Genomic DNA, 20,188 nt, shown 5'->3' with positions numbered 1-20,188 from the left:
CTTCTACAAACCAGAGAAGGAAAGGACGCAACTTTACCAGCTCTGGTGTTGAAATAATTGTTTTTCTTGACTCTGCTTTCTCTGTGCACAGCCCATGATACTCAAAAATTACAGCAACAAATGAGCAAACTTGAGTTTTCTGCTGTGGGGGTAAGGTTAATTTATACCTATGGTTGGATATATTTGAAAAATATTTCTTAAGACCACCTATACTGTAAAGAAAAGAACAAATACATTTGATGATTACTTTTTTAAAATAAGTGCTGCCCCAGTTTTTTGAGATTTGTTTGGTATTTTCATGGTTGAATTTCATTACTTCTGTTGTTGGATAAATGTGTGTTGGGTTGGACTCCATGATCCTTAAGGTCTCTTCTCACCTAGTGATTCTGTGATATCCTTTTCTTTTGAGCTTGAGAGTTTTCTTACATGTTTGCATAATAGAACTAAAACCAAAGTTTTAAAACGAGTGAACACAAAAATTTAGATTGTGAGCCTTAAAACAGAGCAGCCTCTAAAGTTTAAGACTGTTCAAGTGTGTAAACCCAACTCTTAGAACTGTAAATTTCCACCACTTGTTTATGGCTTTACATTATTACTATCATAATATATGACAAATAAATGTATGTATTTCTAGGAAGTTTTAGTTCTATCTATTAAAATTCCGTGTGTGAAAGTTGCTAGAAACTTTTATGACTTCCTGTAAGTCTCTCCATTCCTGAAAGATGTAACCCTTAAATTTGGCTTTGTAGACAGTTTGAATAAATGCAAAACTAGCACTTGAACAAAATTGCTTCTGAATAAGTGGTAAATCAAATGCACTGGTGTCTGACAAAGGAGGCAAAATAAGGTCAGTTTAAGTGACTAGAGAACAACAGAAGTTCTTATACTTGTCAGAAGGATGGGATTCAGAGATTGGTTGTGCAGTATAACTGTAGAAGTATAAGTTGAAAAAGTGAAATAACTCATTGGTCATTTAAATAGCTTTCTAATATCTTCTCTAACTTTTTCATTGCTTAATGGTTTTAATTAAAGACAGTGCATGATTGGATTAATGTATCATAATAAAGAAATTTACTTTTCCCCCCTCCAGTATCATTTTTGGATTAAACCAGTACTACAGCTAATTAATGTTCTGAATGTAGATTAATTACTTCACATTTCTTAAATGTGCCCACCCTTCATAAGCCTGTCTAGTATGAATTATGCTAAAATATTAGAAGAAAGGAATGCCAAGATGAGTAGGTTATTGTATGCAGTAATCATCTTATTTCTGTGATGGGTAAATTGGGACAAAATAATAAAAGAAGCAATAGCACCATCAAAAGTGTGATATTAGAGAGAGGAGATAAGTTTTATTATTTTAAGAGTAATTTGCAAATTGTCAATGCTATCAGCAAGGAGGATCTTCACAGTGTTGATATAATTTGCAGAAATACTCTTTGGGTCAGCTTTCCTAGCGCAGCTAAGAGAAGAAATTTTCCATGCAACTTTACAGTGTTTGCAATAACTTTCTCAGCTTTTTCTGCTGAGTTTTTTGGTATCAATTGCTCCATCTCATAAAAGCTATTTTGAATTGTTGGAGTTATAATACTATGTACTGAGGCACAGCAATTACACTTCCTTGCCTTATTTCTATCAACTTCCATTAACTGCCTGCATATACATATTTTCCTCTTCGTTGGTCTAGATGAACTTTAAAAGGTCCCTTTCAACTAAGCATGATTCAGTGATCCTGCCTTCTTCCATGACTGGGTTAAGGGTACAGATAATCTATCAAAACAGTGAAAGACACTTGCCTGAAGTGAAAAGGCAATTCTTTGATAATTTCTTCTTCCAGACACCCTGTTAGGAATCGAGAGCAAAGACAAGCCATAATTTTTAATAAAAAAAAAATAGAGAAAGGAGCAGGAAAAACTCAGCCCCTTTCCCTTTCCATCTGAGGTTTCTTATAATTTCATAGTTTTTCTTGCAAAAACAAAACAAAACACCCCAAACCCACAAACAAACAAACAAAAAAGCCCCATAAAACCAACAACCAAATTAAAAAGTTTCAGTCATCACTTTCTTAAAAAAAGCAGAATTAAGAATTCCATGCCTTCACTTGCTTGTACATTTCTAGGTTTTGAATTTGCAAACCATCTGTGTTACTGTTTTAGTGGCAGCCAAGATGCCAAGCAAAACCAGAGTGGTGCTGTTCCTTCTGTGCTGAAGAGAGGGGAGGTGGGATGGGATGGAGTGGGAGGATGTGAGAGAGGTGAAGCTTTTTCTTTGCCTTGACCCAAAAACTGTCCTGTGTTTTTTTGTGTTGTCTGTGGTTCTGGGCTCTGTGACATTGTTAAGGACCCACAGAGCATGAAAAAGGAGGTGCAATTAAGATATTAAAATTGCCTTGCTAGATAGTTTGTTTGCCAAGTTAAACAAATCACAGTTTTCATCTTAATGACATTATACTGCATGTCTATTTAAATTTATAAGAACATGGGAAGGAAATAGCAATGACAGGGGTAATTAGGGAACCTAACAGAAATCCATTTGGGAAGGCTTCTTCTCCCATTACTTATATAAAGCTTATATATCTCCTCACCTTTCAGCTCTTGCTGGTGAACATCACTCCTGTCTGACATGTCTGGTTTAATGTCCCTTTGCAAATCATCCCTGCGAGCAGGGTCGTTCTTCCTTCTCTTGACTTGCATTGTGTGTTTGTGTGTTCTTTAAATTAAATTTCAGTGTAGTCTACTATTTCATTCTGTGCTGTGGCTTGCATAGAAGGCGTTCTGTGAGTTATAAGTGACTGCCTGCATATGTTGTGATATTTTATAGGTGGTGATTCGTGCTCAAAACGGCGCCCTCCTCTATCGTATTTCACCCTGGGCAAGATATGTGGTCCGTGATGAAGACAAAGTGAATTATGATTGGGTTCACTGGAATCCACCACAGTCATACATAGTAAGGCTTCAATATTATTTTCAAGAGGTGTATTGTGTTATCTTTGTATCCCTGTTTGGAGGAAAATAAGAGGAGATAGCCAACTAGTTAAAACAGCTGAGAGATGAGGGGCTTTAATTCATGGATTTGACAGAAGTAAATGATTTTAATGGTGGATGGTTGTGAGCTGCTTTTTCAGCTTCATGTAGAATATATAAAAATAGTTATTAACATGGTGTTTTAAACTTGGTTTTCCACCTGTTTGACAGATATTCTGGGACAAGAATTCTGTTCCTGGTAGGGAGGAGAGCAGGGAATTATCAGTATAATCTGCAAATGCAGTGTTCAGTACTCAGCACTAGGTTAATATTCCATGAAGTCAGTAAAAAACTTCCAAAATAAGGTGGCCATATTCCAGTCAAGTCCTGGTTTCTTTGTATCAAGAAAATTCCATTATTGAATTTAAAGCCCTCTTTCTTCTCATGCACTGCAGTAAGGGAGAGAATTCTTTGCATGATTTATGAAAAATACCCTAGGAGAACATTTGCAAACTTCAGACTCTTTCAGTGATGTTGTTTCATATTAAACTTTTTCATGTTTTCCCTGAAAAATGGTATGCAGTGGTTTATATCAGAGGTGCTGTAACCTCTATTTTGAGCTATATTTTCTCATCCACCTCAAATTATGAAACAACTGCTTGAGAGAGAAAAGGTTACTGGCATGGAGAAAATTTTCTATAAAAATAGATAACATAATGTACATTAACTCCTGTTAAAATGTGCAGTCTTTATCAATTTAGTGGCCTGCTCTATGTATGATTCTGTGTGACATCTCAATGTCATCCAGAAAAGGAGTAGGTATTTGGAAATGCAGTGATTGGGATGACCTAGAGTGAAAAAGAGGCTGGAATTTTTGGGTACAGACAAGGCCTTACTGAAAAAAAGTCCTTTTATGAATAGTAGAGGTGTCCAAAGGAAATAAATCACAAGTAACAAGGCTCAACCAGAAGTTTTGTTTTTCACCTTGTTTCTTTAATTACTGCTCACATGTGTGTATTCAACTACTTTTGTTCTACCTTTTCACCTGAATAACACACTAACAAATAGGATATTAACTTCAATGGCCTCTGTATTCTTCAAATATTTTCACCACCTAGAAATGCTGTATACTCATCTCCAGAATTGGGATTTTTTGATTATATTTTAATCCTAAGTAATTAGAATATAGGTGATTCTGTGATGTGGAACTGTATTCTTTAGGATTAAAGTATTTATACATTTCAGTTAAGAGAAGGCAGTGATTTCACGTACCTGCAGAAAGCAGGTATACTTAAAAAATAAAAACCTGTCTTACTATTTTCTCTCCCTATTTTCAAGCAAGATTCATAATGATTCAGAAGGACATAAAGGGGAGTGGCTACTATCACTTTGAGCACTGAAGGGTAATTTAAAAAGAGTAGAAGAAAAGTGTTGAATCATGAATGTCCAGTTTCTTGTTCATAAAGGATGTTAATTTCAGACATTTGCTTTAACACTTTAAAATGGTCAATTGCTTCTGAAATGTTTAGAATGCTCTTAGAAGAAAAACAAAATAAACCTTAAACTGTTTTTCATCTTGTGCAAATCATGTGATTATGATAACACTCCTAAGCTGTTCCCGACAACAACTGTTTTTTTCTTACAGCATAAGAATCCTTCTCCCAAGAGATTAAAAAGCCTAAGAATTTATGAATCTCATGTGGGGATTGCTTCCCCAGAAGGGAAAGTAGCTTCTTATAAAAACTTCACATACAATGTACTACCGAGAATAAAGGATCTTGGTAAGTAATGTCAGAAATGCTTGCAGAGATAATTTTTATGTGCCTATGCTCATTAGAAAAAATAACTGTCAAGTATCTAAAGAGGTTTTTTTGCCTTTCCCAATTACACATACTATAAAAATAGATTGTTAGGTGAGCAAAAATTATAAACAGGTGAAATCTATGGAGAACAAACAATGACTGAAATAGGATATGTGAATCAAAGTCCATTCCAGATTTTTAAGTAAAATGTGATTGTTAAAGCCCAGATAAGTATTGCAAAGTAATCTGCTTTTGACATGGTTTTCTTTCAGCTTGAAAAAGGACATGTTTTTGAGACAGTCTTCAGACAATACTTCATTCTTAATTGGTTCTACTACTGTAAAGCTTAGTTCTAAGGAAAGACAAAAGAAATACCTGGATATTTCTTCTTTGTTTTGCCAGCATAAGCATGCTAGACATTTTTATCCATGAGCAGTAGATCTGAAGTATCAGAACAAGGATATTTTAAATATGAAAAACCTTCTTCAGGAGAAGAACTTCTAGTATATCAGAGAGGATGTGTGAAAGAGCTGGTACCATTATCTCAGGAAACACAGCAAAACTGTTCATCTCAATTTCTCTTTAATTATTTTTCCCATGGTCTCTTTGCACTGTTTCTGTAATGGACAATGCTAGAACTTACTGCCTTGTGATGAAATATGTACTTTACACTGCTGTAAAATAATCATGATATCTGCAGCTGAAACCTCTGTGGATGGTGGCTGTGTTTGTGTTTGAGTATTTTTTATTTATTTGATTTATCAGAGTGCCTGAAGAAGACATTTTCTTGTAGCTTTTCCTGTTAAGTCAGTGTTTCATGGCTTTTGCCCTTCAGTAAAGTTGAGCTTGCAGGGGAGATGAGGGAGTTTGCACATCTGGAGTCTCTTAATAAAAAACAATTTTGGATTTTACATTATATATCAGACTCTTTAGTGCCAAGGAATTTCACTTGTCCCAAGAAATTAAGAGGATTTACATAGTTAGGAAAGCATTCTGCTTTGCCTACGTTTTTTTCTTTGTGGGGAAATGTCATGAAATGACTGATATACCAAATAATAAAAGCAGTAACAAATTTAGGGTATACAGAAGTCATAAGTAATGTTCCTTCTTGTTTACATTAAGTAAACGTTGTGGGAATTAAGTATTTTTAAAATATATTTGTAAGGTATTTTAGATTCAGTTTTGGAATGTCTTACTTTTTAGGACAAACTTAAGGACATCACTTTATGAGAACTCTAATATATTACTAGTTTGTAGAAATATGTGCATGACAAATAGCAAAATAAATAGCAAGCAAATTGAATGAGATTAATTTGATGCAATGTTGCTGTTTATTTATAAAAATGCTGTAAATAAAAATAAGTACAATGAGCTTGAATTATAAACCAGCAATGAATCTGACAAATTGCTGAGCTCACACCAACTGTCTTCTAATAATAGCTCTGGTTTTAAATGTCACAGCTATAAAATCTGTGGAAGAATAAAAAAAATCCCCCAGCATCTTGTTGAAACTAAGGAATGAAGTGAAGATTTTCTTCAAACAGAGAAGTGGTAGTGGTGTGAGGCTTTCTAGCCTGTGGATAAAACCTGATTCTTTAGAGTTCCCATCCTTAGGAATGCACTGAACTGTCTTAAGTGGTACAACACAATGTGTCCCGCAGCCCTGCTGGACTGCTTTATTTCTTGGGTGAACTTGGAATAAAAACACATCTCATTGTGTTTTCTCTTTTTGAAAGACTCTCATAGAGGGAAGAAATAACTATTGAAATTGGAAAAAAGTGATTTTGATGGGGTAAAAAAAAGATCTCATATGTCATGAAGTTATAGTATTGTCTCCAAACTGGAGAGATGTGGTTCTGACACATGGGCCACTTGGTGGATAAGGAACTGTCAGAATGGTCACACTCAGTTTCAGTCACTGGCTTGATGTCCAAGCGTACACCAGGGGTGGGGTGGCCTCAGATTGAAGGAGGGTGCATTTAGGTTGGATATTAGGAAGAAATTCTTTCCTGTGAGGGTGGTGAGACACAGGAACAGGTTACTCAGAAGTTATGGATGCCCCATCCCTGGAAGGGGTGTTGAGCAACCTGGTCTAGGGGAAAGTGTTCCTGCCCATGGCAGAAGAGTGGGAGCTAAAGGATCTTTTAAGTTCCCTTCCAACCCAACCCATCCTGTGATTTTTTCATAGTACAAGTAGCCACTGACTAACCCCAGACCCCTGACTGCAAGTGTCAAAACTTGAAGCAATTCAGGACATCCAGGTTGCCATAACTTATTTTCTGAAGTTAAGTAGGGATTACACTTATTTCTGTCTACATCTGGGAGATTCAGTATGTGTAGATCACTTGACAAATTGACTGTTTCATTTGTAATGAAGATCATGTAAGTATAAAATATTAAGTAGAATTGCCTCGTGAAAGTTACTGAATCTTTAGGTGTTAACCATTAGGGTCAGAGGCAGCTAAAATGAGAGAAGACTGGAGTGGATATGTTACAGGTATTAAATACTCCTTTAACTATCCTTAAGGCGTCTATTTGTTATATTTGTTTTTACTGTAGGCTATAACTGTGTCCAGCTGATGGCTATCATGGAACATGCCTACTATGCCAGTTTTGGTTATCAGATCACAAGTTTCTTCGCAGCATCAAGGTAGGTTTAAGTGCTCCAACATCTTCTCTGTTCTTTTCCCTTCCTTCCCATCCATTGAAATCTGAATTGTGTGCAGGTGTGTGTTTGCAAGAAAGTGTATAAAGGGAAGCAATGGCTTAGGTATTTGCTCTCCCTTCCTCTTAAATCTGAAATCAATTTTGTGTTGTGATTAGCTGCTCTGTGAAACACCTTGGATAAATACAGACAAAAAAAGTTTGCAAGTAACTTCAGCTGCAGTAGCATATTCTGGGTAATCCACCTTCAGCAGTCTTTATGCATGGGTTTAGGGTTGTGGAATTCTTGGCAGTAACAAACAGGATGTGCAGGGCTTTGTCTTTAGACAAATGAAACTATACACTGTTCATAACGAACCTGATTAAAATCATGGCTCTGTATGTTCTGTGGGAACCTCTTCCCTTACGAGCTTTTAACAGACTGTACTTAGATTTGAGGCATAGGATAAAGTTACATGAAAAAATGAATTTAGGTAGTTGTTAAGAAAATTATGATAAATGTAGAAGTCATAATTTTTTTCTTTTTAATTTTGTTCCTTTGTTTGTATTTTAATGTTAGAGCAGCTCAAATGTCAACCAGGCTAAATTTAGGAAGGCAATTTTTAACTGGCTTAATTAGTTGAAAATAAGGTGTGTTGGGCACAGGAGACAAAAATTTTTTCTTAAAAATAAGGAAATGATGTAGTACCTAAACCAAATAACTATGGAGGAAAACAGCAGATGGTGTATTTTGTGGACTTTGTGGATGTACATTTACTGTTGTAATCTTTGTGTTACTTTATTCCAGCAATATGAATATATTCATGTCCCTTATGAGCTAAGGAAGTGTTCAGTATTAAATAGCAGCTTTAAGTTATATCTTTTATCTTTTATCCTGAATTTGATTTATTATTAAAAAGGAAAGAATAGAACTGAATCTGTTTCTGCAAAACATTGTGTGGATGATGAAATTCTTCTAATGAAAAATAGTCTCAAATGGTAGCTTGTAAGCAATAGCTACTGCTCAAGGGGCTGAAAAGATAACCTGTGTACACGTGTGGAGTGGGTGATGAAGATGATGATGTTCCCATGATGAATGTTCAGTGTTGCCAGCACAAGCCCTGGTTGTAGCACACGGTGTTTTCACAGCCGCTACGGGACTCCTGATGACCTGAAGGAAATGATCGACGTTGCTCACTCCATGGGCATCACGGTCCTGCTCGATGTGGTGCACAGCCACGCCTCAAAGAACTCAGAAGATGGGCTCAACCAGTTCGATGGTACAGATTCGTGTTTCTTCCATTCTGGGTACAGAGGCAATCACCAGCTGTGGGACAGCAGGCTCTTCGACTACGCAAAGTGAGTACAAAACATCCCCTCCGCTGTGCTGGTCATTATTTCATAGCAGTTCTGTTAAAACTACACTCCTTGCCAAACTGGTGAGGTCATTTGGATTGTTTAACAGTTGCAGTACATGGAGTTAAATTCCTCTACTTGCCTAAATGCTTAAAAGCTAACAATAAATGGTAATATTTCAATTTCTTTGATTTCCTGTCATCTATAACAACGTATAGATGCTATATACTATGTGCATTGTATGTATTATATAATGGTGTAATTATTTTTATTTAAAATATATTTCTATATAAATATCAATTCAAATATCTGTTATATAGGAATGTATAATTGTGTATTTAACACATTATAGAATATATTCATATTTTCCTGCTATGTATAGTATGCAGCTTATATATAATAAATGATGTTTGTCTATAAAAATGAAGTGATAAGAAAAGCTGATGAAAACTTGTAAGCTCTGTAAATTTATTGACAAACTGTGAAGTTGTTGAAATGTAGGAAAAGTTTTCCCCGGGACAACTAATTCCATTTCACAGAGCTTCTGGAGGTCAGTCAACAGTTAATACAGAGCAGGGGTCATTTTCAGTAGACAGTTCTAGAGACCCAGTTTGGGCAATTAACCAGTGTAAATATAGTGTGTGTTAAAACATGTATTAATGCCAGGTAATTATTAGTATTTAATATTGTTTACTCTGTATTCTCTGAGGTGTGGGGGGCAAGGAGATTGATCTTGTATGCTGAATGTTTCAGTGGTTTAAACAGAGAAACGGGAACAAGCAGCCAGCTTAATTCAGTCTCTTTCTCATTTTTTTTTTGTTTATTCATCCCTGAACCACCTTGATTCTTCCCTTCCCTTTCCTTTGTTTCCCTAAACATTCCACAATAAATTTTACGTAACTTCACAATCTCCCTAAAGGATGTCTTAATGAAATTCTGTATAGAATTGATCACTTATTCCTGGATAAATTCTCTTATTTTCCCCCTTGAGATGAATAATCTTGTGTGACCTTCTTATCAATTACAAAGTTCTGTTTTAACCCTTTCAAGGTTACATTTGAATGTTTCTGTGGTGGCTCATCAAAGAGCAGCTGTAGTGTTCTGGTCTCCTGTCAACCTCTTAGTTATTAGGTTTTGTGTGCTGAAGGTTCAATTTCCTGGTTTTCCTATTTTTTTTCCCTTGCTTGCACTGATATGCCCTGGACTGGATGAATATTATTAAGTTGCTCTATTACAAAAGTCATGTTACATAGCATAGGCCAAGTGTTTAATGGAACTCACAGTGTCAAATAAAACAAGTTACCAGTGTGAAAACTGACTTGTGCACTTCAGTACTTCGTAGGATGAGCTGTTCTTTATTTACTTGTTATTAGGGACAATTTAACAAGTTATTTCAGTGGGAGTTTTTGAATTGTGATTAAATTATTATAAGAAATGCATTTTAGTGCTTCCAAATAAGCTTTAAATTCATACCGAAATAAATTGTATTTCAAATAATCTTAAAGCTTTAGTAGCAATATGATAGTATTACACATTCTATTTCATTTGATGCTTTTGAGTAACCAGCAAATGTGTGAGTGCCAGTGTGTCTGGTGAGGCAATAGAATGCAGTTATGGACCTTCCTCTGTTCCAAGCAGACACAGTTCTTCCTGCTGGGAAAGAAAGTGGTGCTGGTATTGAGTGTTTGGGGTATTTATAAATGAGAGAAACAACCAGCTCCTTTGTAGGTTGAACTTGGCAATATTAAATATTTCTTCACAATGAAAGAACTGCCTCCATGGCTCGGTTGGGTCAGTGATAAGTATCTGTACTTGGAATTTCTTTTCATGCTATGGCATTGGAATAGGTGCCAGACTGAATGCTGCAAGGGAAAGTGGAAAGAGCTGTGAAGGGGAGAGATGAGATTAGAGATGAGCAAAGACCAGAGAAACTGAAGCTCTGTACTGGATGACTGAGGGTCCCTTGAAGGTCATTTCCCATCCCCTACTCTCTCATCATCTGCAACAACAAATCTGGAATTTTCTTTTCAAACAGTTGTGGAAACTTTCTTCCCCTTCAAGCATAGGAAGCTGTGAACTTTTTCTAGTCATTAAGGGATTCTTTCATCCTAATACCTGAGACAGTAATTATTCTCTATGTGTTCGTAGTCAAGTTTTAAGGCTGAAAAGACACAACCCTCATGGCCATTGTAAGTTTCACAGAATTGATTGAAAAATAGTTTGCATTTCTCCCCCCCCGTTCTTTGTGTGTGCAGGTTTCAAGCAAAATTGTGAAAGAATCAAACTGATTTCATTTCATTGAAAATGTTGGGTTTGGGGTTTTTTATTTCCCCATTTAGTCTGTATTGGCATTGTGCTCATTTCCATACCAGTGGATGAGCAGCTCTCGTCTGGGTGAGGCGAGTATAAAAATCCGTGAGAGAGACTCAAGTTGCTGGCAGATGTTGAAAGTTTGCTCAAAATAAATGACTGCAAACACAGTCTGTTGAATGGTCTACAGAAAAGCTCCATCGCTGAATGAAATTTCTTCAGCTAGCACAGCTTCCTATCCTGTACAGAGCTTGTACTAAATCCCTTTCCTTCTGTAGTGGGAAGAACTGTTAAATCTACAGGTACTTAAACATCAAATGCAAAGAATGCTCAATTCACTTTGGAATTGAGAGAAACTAATTCTCTACCATGAAAGAGATTAAGGAACAGTTGCTTTATCAGTTTAGTCTGTCTACATTTCCTTTGAAAGCCAAGATGTAAGTAAGTTTATCTCCCAGCATTTCCAAGATTATTCAGTTGTCTGTGAAGGGGACTGTGAATACTTGCTGTAATAGAATGTGGCAAAAGATCTATATCCATGCTAAAAAAAATTATATCCCTTGTGTACTTAAATATTATTTTTAGTAAAATTCGCCGAAGTAGAGAGTTTAGCTCCAAGAAAAGCAATTGCAATCCTGTTCAATGGACCTGGGTATTGAATTTTCGCACTGTTACTTAAAAAGTAACATCTTTGCAATGTTACTTAAAAAGATAAAGGCATGTTTCTAATTTTTAATTTTTTCATCCATATTTATACAACTGTTGTATGAAGAGGGAGGTTTTCTGTGAATTGTGAACAGCATTTTAAAGTCATGCTGTTCATGGTGTTGTTACAGGAGAATAAAAACTCAAATTTCATTGAATCTTAACTTGCAGTTAAGATTACTCACCAATAGAATACTTTTTGCTTAACTTTTTTCAATAAAAGCATATAAACCATGATTTAAAAATCAACCAATAATAAACTTTTACTTTAATAATTTTCATAGTTCTTTCACATTCTTGTGAGCTTTTTTAAAATCTACATCCTGAGCGTTTTTTTCCTCAAATGTGCTAATTTGATGACTCTCCCTCTCCATCATCTCCATCCTGTCTGGCTATATCTGTGTCCATCCTGTTTCCCTTAGCAACCAACCCAAAAACCAGAATCACAAAGCTTCAGTGAGAATTGCACTTGATTTTAATATTTTCTGTTGAAAAACAAACTTTTATATCATTTGCTTTGGTTCCTGCTTAATTTTGTGACTTTTCTAGCCCTGAATTCATGACAGGAAAATAGATTACTGTAAAAGGGATAACAGAAGCTCTGGACTGGTATTCTGCTTGGCACTGTACAGTCAATATTGAAGGAAATTAATGGTCTCTGTTGTGTCCTTGTTAAAGGTAGCGGGGCTGTCTTGAAATAAATGTAAACACCCTCCCATCTTAAATAAGGATTCCACTTGTAATTAATTTTGCACAAGGGAATTTTATATATATGTGTGTATATATATATATATATTTCCCCTTAAAATCATATTCAAAGGTTATTCAGCTGCCAGACTCATTAGAAGTGATGTTGTAGATGCTGGAGACCAGGTGGGATCACAACTAGAGTGGTTCATTATGTTTTAAATTAAATTCATTTCTCCAAATAGCAAATGTGTCTAAAATACTAATCAGGCAAAACAATTTGAAAATAATTGAGAAGAAGATATTACCTAGTAAAGGTTTTTCCCACAGCACTACATAAATAGAATGTGTAGATGATGTTGCCCTTCTTGACTTGTTGAGGTCCGAGAAGTATTGTTTTGACTTTTAAGGCTTTCCCTGGTTTTTTATTAGATTTTGTTGGATTCTATTCTGTCTTAATCCAATTCTGAATGTCAATAGGTATACTGATATATTTCCACAAGCCTTTAGGAATAATGGTAGAATTAAAATTCAGAAATCGTGTGATGCTTTAAGGGTTTTTTTGGTTTATTGTTTGAGGGGTTTTTGTGCGGGTTTAGTTTGGTTTGTTTTGGTTTTTTAATACTATGACCCTTTTCGCCTGAGCACTTAGGCAAAATTTTTAGTTATTTCACAGTCTGGGAGATGAATTCAGTACAAAAGTCAGAAACTGATTTACAATGCAGTTGTAATTGTAATTAGTCCAGCTTTCCTGAATGCAGCAGTATGGATTGGTAAGAGATGCTATTGGTTACAAGGATTTGGGGCCAGCAGATGTCCCAGCATCTCCTTTGGGGGTTTTTTGAGGCCTGTTTTCAAGGCTTTTTTAAGACTGGATGTTGTATCCATACTTTTGGGGTTAAAAATCATAACTAAGCCATGTAATGGGAGAAATCTTACTAAGGCCTTTCTTTATTAGTTTTATGAAGTTTCAAGTGACATGCATGCCAAATGTGCTTTGAAATGCTGCAGGTAGGATTTAGCGTATATAAACACTTGGTCCCATGAGCCACAGTTTTACATCAGGCCAACAGATGACTTGCTAGTCCCCTGCTGCCAGTCCAGATGTTCTCTCCAGCTCAGTCTTCTGAACTGCTGGTGGTGGAACAGCTGATTATAGCTCAGAACTCTTTTTTTTTTTTTTTTAATTCAATTTTTCTTAAGTGTGTTATAAACTGCCATAACTCAGAAGCTGCTTTTAACCTTGCTGTCAGTGCTGCAGAAACAGGGCAGCTGTCAGGTGTTGAAGCTTGTGTCTTTATTCTAGTGTAGGTGGCCTCTCCCCCAGCTTGCCCCTCCAGAGTGGGGTGGGTCACCTGAAGATATTTTCCCTTGTCCTGTGGTCCAGCCTCGGGCAGGTATCTGGGGGTGATCTCTTGCATCTAAAACCTGTCCTCTTGCATCCACCTGTCTGGATGCTGACACAGTGGCCTTTTCTGCCACCCAGTGTTTAAATCCTGCATAAACCTTATGCTGTATTTTCTGGGGAGAAAAAGGTCCACTGGTTTTACTTGACTTGAGGATCTGACTCTCTAAAGACATCTTTATCTTCTGACATCTTCAGCAGGCTCTGTTAAGCTTGGTGTTTAGCTCTTCCTTGAAGAGCTGTTCTTCACCCAAATTGTTTTTCTTTCTTCTGATTGCCTACTTTGCCAGCTTTATCTGCCACTGAGGTGATGATAGTAGGTGAAGTGAATTGGAACATAAATCTTTCAGATTTTACTGTTTGGTTAGTAGGGGTACCTGTCTGGGCTCATAATTCTCTAAACATAGCTGTTCAGAATATTTTTGATTTTGTTTTCCTTCAATTCAGTGATGAATTCTAAATATCAGTGAAGGTAAAGACTTGTTGCCTTCTTTGGGAGCATCCTCATGGTTTGTAAGTTTTCAGGATGCAATGGATTCACTGCTCCTCTTTATTGCTTACACCATTAGCATTTTAAATAGATTTAAGTTGATGCTCTGTGGAATACCACAGTATTAAAGATTCTGGTCCCTTGCCTAATGCTCTTAAGGAAAATTGGCATGTGAGCATGAGGTACAGACTGGAGATAACATGTTGTGTGTGTCCTTGCCAACCACCTCAAGGGCCCTTTATTGGCACATGGTTTAGAGTGCAAAGATTTGACTGCAAACTTCTTGCACACGAAGGATAGGTGGGATTTGAAGTCTTCTAGGACAATCATTGCTTCTGAGATGACACCTGAACAGACTCTGCTGGCCAGGCCAGGTGTCAGTCAGGTGGGAGAAAGGAGACTGCCACGCCTTGTGAAAGGTCCTGTACTGGGTTGTCCTCTTCACTGTTTTGTGCCTTTTCATGCTCTTCCTTTTGAGTTCTAGTGCTCCTGTTGCTTTGCCTTTCTTGTCTTGTCTAGTTCTAATCTGAAGGCTTTGCAGTTTTCTCTCAGCTAAGGAATTTTCTTAGAAGCTTAAGCTGTGCAGGTTTTGGAACAGAGTTTGGGACACAGGAAGAGGAGAGGGAAAAGCAAGCAGGGATGGCTTGCACATAATTAGTGAATGATATCCAGTTGATTTCCCAGACTGTAAGAACTGAAATGTTTTCTTCTGCAGCTTCTGAGGATTTAGCAAGGTGCAGGTGGCATCCTCCCAGCTGCATTAGACACTAGTAAGGAAATCCAATGCCATGCCATGGTTGCCACAAAAAAGTTTTCACTGGGGAGAATCTTTGGCCATAATTCCAGCTAGACTAAAGGTAATGCAGTGAGAGTTGACAATGAGATTCTCAGTCATGTGGTGTCTTTTTGGTATATTGTTGATCCTAGGGTAATTACAATAGAACAGGGATGTAAGTTGTGTTTCATTATGTAAAACATAAAGCTGTGCTAATTTTAATTCATTTCCTGCCAGTCTTCCTCTACCAAATTAGTTTAGGAAAGCTCTGTGTTTAAAGATCTGCATAATATGCATTGGAATTTCATTTGTCTGGCAAAGATTATTTCTTAATTACTGTTTTAAGGAAGCACTGCTTGCAGGATAACAGAGAGATTTTTATTCTTCTCCCCACCCCTCATAAATATAAATATTTTGATTAAAGATTGTATTTAAAAACACTGTCTGCCTGTCTTCCTTAGCATTCTGCTTCTAATAGACTGGATTTTGATGGTGACTGTGACAGTATAAAAATACTTTATAAAATTTAAACCTTAAAGTTCAAGACCTTCCATGCCTAAAAATCTTTGTTTCTTTGTCTTCTCTTCTTTTTAGTCATCATTTTAAATGCTAATTGTTAATAAGCAAGCACTTTCAAGTATGTGGACATTGCCGTTGATAAATTGCCTTTTTTGAAGGGAATGATTTCTGAAAGCATTGGCATAGGAACTTACTGCAGTGTAATGAGACAAATTGAAATAATAGTGCAAAGAAAAAGTTGCAGCCATGATCATATGATTTATGTTATATGCAGTCAAGAGCTGCTGTATAATTGCTTTTCATTTGAATTTTTAAAGTTTTTAATTAAACAAGCTTTATTTTTTTATTATACTATACTTTGGTATAACAGACTGTGAAGCTTTAAATCCACAGGTGCTCTAAAACTCAGAGCTTCACATAAGAATTTATGTAGCTGTCTTTGAAGTGTCCAGTTTCCCAGCTAACCTCCAATATAACATTCACAGCTGTGTGAAGTTTCTAAAATGTAGCTGCACAGAAAGTAGTACAGTATAAAACAAGATATTGAGGTGTGAAGAAAGGCACACTGAAAAGTTGAAGTCAATTATTCTAAATTTTGTCAGGTAGCCCATTTTGAAATAAAGAGGTGACCACTTGTAGCCAATTAAATCCAATCATATCTTGAATAAATTCAGTCACACGTACCTGAAGTTGATTATTGTATTTCAATAAATATCTAAAATTGGGTAAGATTCAACACATTGCAGAAAATCATTTTGCATCAGTGTAAATGCAATAATGATCTTGCATTTAGTAATCCTCACTTGAATTGACAACTTCCACAGTGTTCAGAAGTGATTGCTGCAGCAGTTTACATGAGCAGCATCTGTTGTGAGTAGAAGATTGTGCTGGAGAATAGACTGATGGTTGTGTAAGTTTGACAAGAATCCACAAATGAAATGAGAGATGCTGAATTTCTTCTAATAGGGTTTTATCCAAAGGAATTCAAGGTTGGAGGAAAATTAGGCATGGTACAACTCATAGCAGGGAGACAAGATGGAAATATTAGGACAATTGTTTGGTGTTTTTTGATTCTATTATGTACATGTTGTATAATGCATAGATCCACTTGTAATCTATTTTTTGACAGCTCACTGGAGAGAGCATAAAATAAATAACAGGGAACAAATCAGTTAATGGCTATGTCTACAAAGTGGAAAACAATCAAAATGCTGCGGCATTTCCAAAAGTCAGTACCGTATGTATGACCAACAGATCAGAAATAATTTGCAAATAATTATGTTGATTTGATATATTGCTTACAGTCTTGAAAGGGATGCCACGTTTTCTTGAGGATGGCATCAAGACAAAAGTTCCTGTGTCTAGAAGGTGACTGAAAGTGGAGATGGAGAGCAATGCAATACAACAGCATGCTGCTTCAGGGAGGAGCTGTCTCTGTCCAAACAAATTGCTTCCCACCTGTAGCCACTGACTGGGATTCAGTTTGGGATGGGATTACTGGTGATAGTGTGCTAAAATCTAGGGTGTATTTGCAAGGACTCACTCAGCTGTATATAAATGTTTTCTGTAGGGATTATTTAAAGCTGGAATGACTTTGGAACTGATGTTATTAAAAGAAATTTTGTTAGAGCTGATACTTAAGAAATTATTGGTGAAATTATAAAGAAGATTTAAAAAAATGGTTCTACTGTTCCTATTATAATAGTTAGTAATAGATGGACAAGGGAGCAGCTTTTGGCTCTGTTCTGACTGATGAAGTTACAGGACAAGTCAGAAGAACTGAAATAGTGTCAAAAGCATCTTAATGAATAAGGAAGGTACTGTATGAAAAGCTTTATCCCTGTGAACGAAGCTAATTGTCCTATACCAGGTCAGGAAAAAGAGTGGTTTGTGGAGGTTTTTGTTTTTTAAAAATCATACTGTATTTCCTTGGCTATTTTGTTCATGGATTTGCTTTGGGTGGGCAGTTTCTTGTAAAAAAAGGTATCTCTATAAAATTCTTTCTAGTTTGTCATGAGAACTGCAATCAAACATCTCTTTGTTCTGGTTCATCCCTGTGTCTCCTCTTTGATAAGGGGGCTAACTCTTTACCCAATATTTGTATGTTTCTATATTACAATTCCTTGTCAGCTCTTGCAAATTGGTATAAAGTTATTTGGAATAAAAAGAAATTAGTTGCCATAGTTATTAATAAATAGTTTAGATAGCTGACACAAGTTTTTTTAAGTTATTCTATTACAATTAATGAGATTATTTCAGGCAGAGGAAAGCAAGTGTACAAGTAATACATCGTAGACCTTACCCCTTGATTTATTTAGTGTTACTGCACAATAATTAAGTCCTGTCAAGTGTAGTTTTAAGGATAGATATATGTGAACAGAAACAAGAATGAAAAAGCACATCCATAGTCACTGCTATGTGCTCTAGTATTTTTTTTCCGTAGGAGATGACTTAATTTGTTCAAAGAGCTGAGTATGAATTTCTCTGAAGAATTAAGTAAAAAGTATGGATTCTTTTTGTATCTATAATATATTTAGTTATTCTACAGAGTGTTTAACTGAGTGTATTTATCAAAAAGTTGAACAATGAAGAGAAGAACACTATTTGCTGTCTTTATTCTTTTATTCCTTTAAGATATTTGAAGAAAGTAAAGTAATAACTGTTGTCACTTTCCTGATTAAATGAACACATAAGATTGCCTCTTCTTGGCTTCAGGGATTTATGTAAACACCATAGAATTTGTCATTTCATTATGTGAAGTCAAGTCATTTTCCATTCTCTCTGTCAAAAAAAAAAAAAAAAAAAAAGACTCCACAGCCTGTGTTTTTAACCCACAGAGCTTCAGAGAAATTGGCACTGTCCTTTATATTTTTCTTCTGTGCTTTAGAGTGATCAACTTTTTCCCCTCTTGCTGTTTGTATTTGGCAACATTTTGATTGCATTGTAGCACACCTCTGATTAGGGCACGATATTTTAGAACACCTTCTAGCACAGGCTTATGATTAGTAGTGTATCAAACTTTTCTAAGACAGTTCTCCAGTAGAGAAATAGAGAAAGTTGTGTCTTTTGAGGAAAGAATCAATTTGTTATTAAACCACCACTGGAAGTGGGATCACCCCTGTGAGTACAGTGTTACATTTTCATACCCTGACCTTTTGCAAGCAGGTGGAGGCAGAGTAAATCCCTCCTTGTCTTCCCTCCCTTCTCTGCTCCTCCAAAGGAGAGAAAAAAACCCAACAAACCAAAAAACAAAACAAAAACAAACAAAAAAACCCCCACCACCGTTTAAGTTATTGTTTCACTTACTATGACACCAAGTTAATCAGGCTGGTAAATAATTAGAATAATAAATAACAATAATAAATGGAATTATTCACACAAAGGAAGTATATATACCTCACTAACTTCAAGTATCAAATTTGTCTGAATGAAATGTTGTGACTGTAAATGTAGCCACAGCTACGAGCCAAAAACATTTCTTATTCTGAATTATGTCATTTAAATGCAACATATTTCTTTTAATTTATTTAGTTTTAAATGGACTAAGCTTGGACATTCAGAAACAAGTTCTAAAAGTTGGTGTTTAAGGAACCCAATAGCATAATCTTTCAAAATGCTATATATACAATTGGTTTTAGGAATAATGACTTGGTGAAATTCAGTTTTTCTCGTTGAAATATAACTCTCGGCTTTAAGCTTTCATAGATAGTTTCTATGTTCAAAGAATTGGTGAATTGGAGTAATTAGTTAGCCAAACACTGGAGGAAAAAAATATCCAAAAAGATTTCCACTGCTGTTTCTACCCATTTCCTGATTTGAGTGTTTAGGGTTTATTATCCTCGATTTTTAGACTATTCACTACCCTGTAATCTAAAATTCTGTATTTTTCTTCCTACAAATTATTTAGGGGCTTGTAACCATTCTAGGGTAGATGCTTAAGCCCACTGAGGGGGTGACTCCTAAAGTGAATGCTTTTTGGAGAGGAGAAAAGTCAACTACGAAACACTAAAATTTACATTATCAGTGTTTTCAGGCTTCCTTTGCCACCACCTTCTTGGATAAGGGCATTGGAAAGATGAGTATCTACTTTGACTTTGTTATAAGAAATTTCAAGGTAATTATTTTGTCATTGGGTTAATTGGGGAGGAAACTGAAAGTCTGTCAGGAAATGGGAAACAGCTTTCAGCTGGATGTTCTTTTTAATCCTTATCCAGCTAACAAATTGGCTAAAAAAGGTAGTGACTTACAGAAAGTAATGCAAAATAGCATTCTTATAAACTCATTAATTGTGTACTGCAAAGAGGAAATGTGTTTTATAGGTTTCGTGAACAGTTGCTTTCAGCACAGAACCATCCTCACCCAAACTTGGAAAACCAAAAACATTTGATTACAGTCCGAGTCTTGCGTTTTGAAGGTACAGGCAATACAAATTATACATAATACAAATGCTTGCAATGTTTTTGTGTGTGAATCAGACACCTTCTCAGTGCCCCTTTGAAGCCACTTATGTGAGCATAAATTAAGGCAGCAGTA

General features: G+C 36.0%; 1 protein-coding gene across 1 annotated transcript in view; it reads left to right on the top strand.

The window, feature by feature from the left end:
- GBE1 (1,4-alpha-glucan branching enzyme 1) overlaps positions 1-20,188 on the top strand; it is a 136,828-nt gene that overhangs the window by 54,737 nt on the left and 61,903 nt on the right. The window contains exons 4-7 of the mRNA XM_063393930.1: positions 2,821-2,946; positions 4,609-4,744; positions 7,325-7,415; positions 8,558-8,767. Of these exons, the coding sequence (XP_063250000.1) occupies positions 2,821-2,946; positions 4,609-4,744; positions 7,325-7,415; positions 8,558-8,767 (563 nt within the window). The remainder of the gene's footprint in view (positions 1-2,820; positions 2,947-4,608; positions 4,745-7,324; positions 7,416-8,557; positions 8,768-20,188) is intronic.

This window comes from Prinia subflava, chromosome 3 (genome assembly GCF_021018805.1).
Source record: "Prinia subflava isolate CZ2003 ecotype Zambia chromosome 3, Cam_Psub_1.2, whole genome shotgun sequence".
NCBI classification, from domain to species: Eukaryota; Metazoa; Chordata; class Aves; order Passeriformes; family Cisticolidae; genus Prinia; species Prinia subflava.
This window is presented reverse-complemented; position numbering and strand designations above follow the sequence as displayed.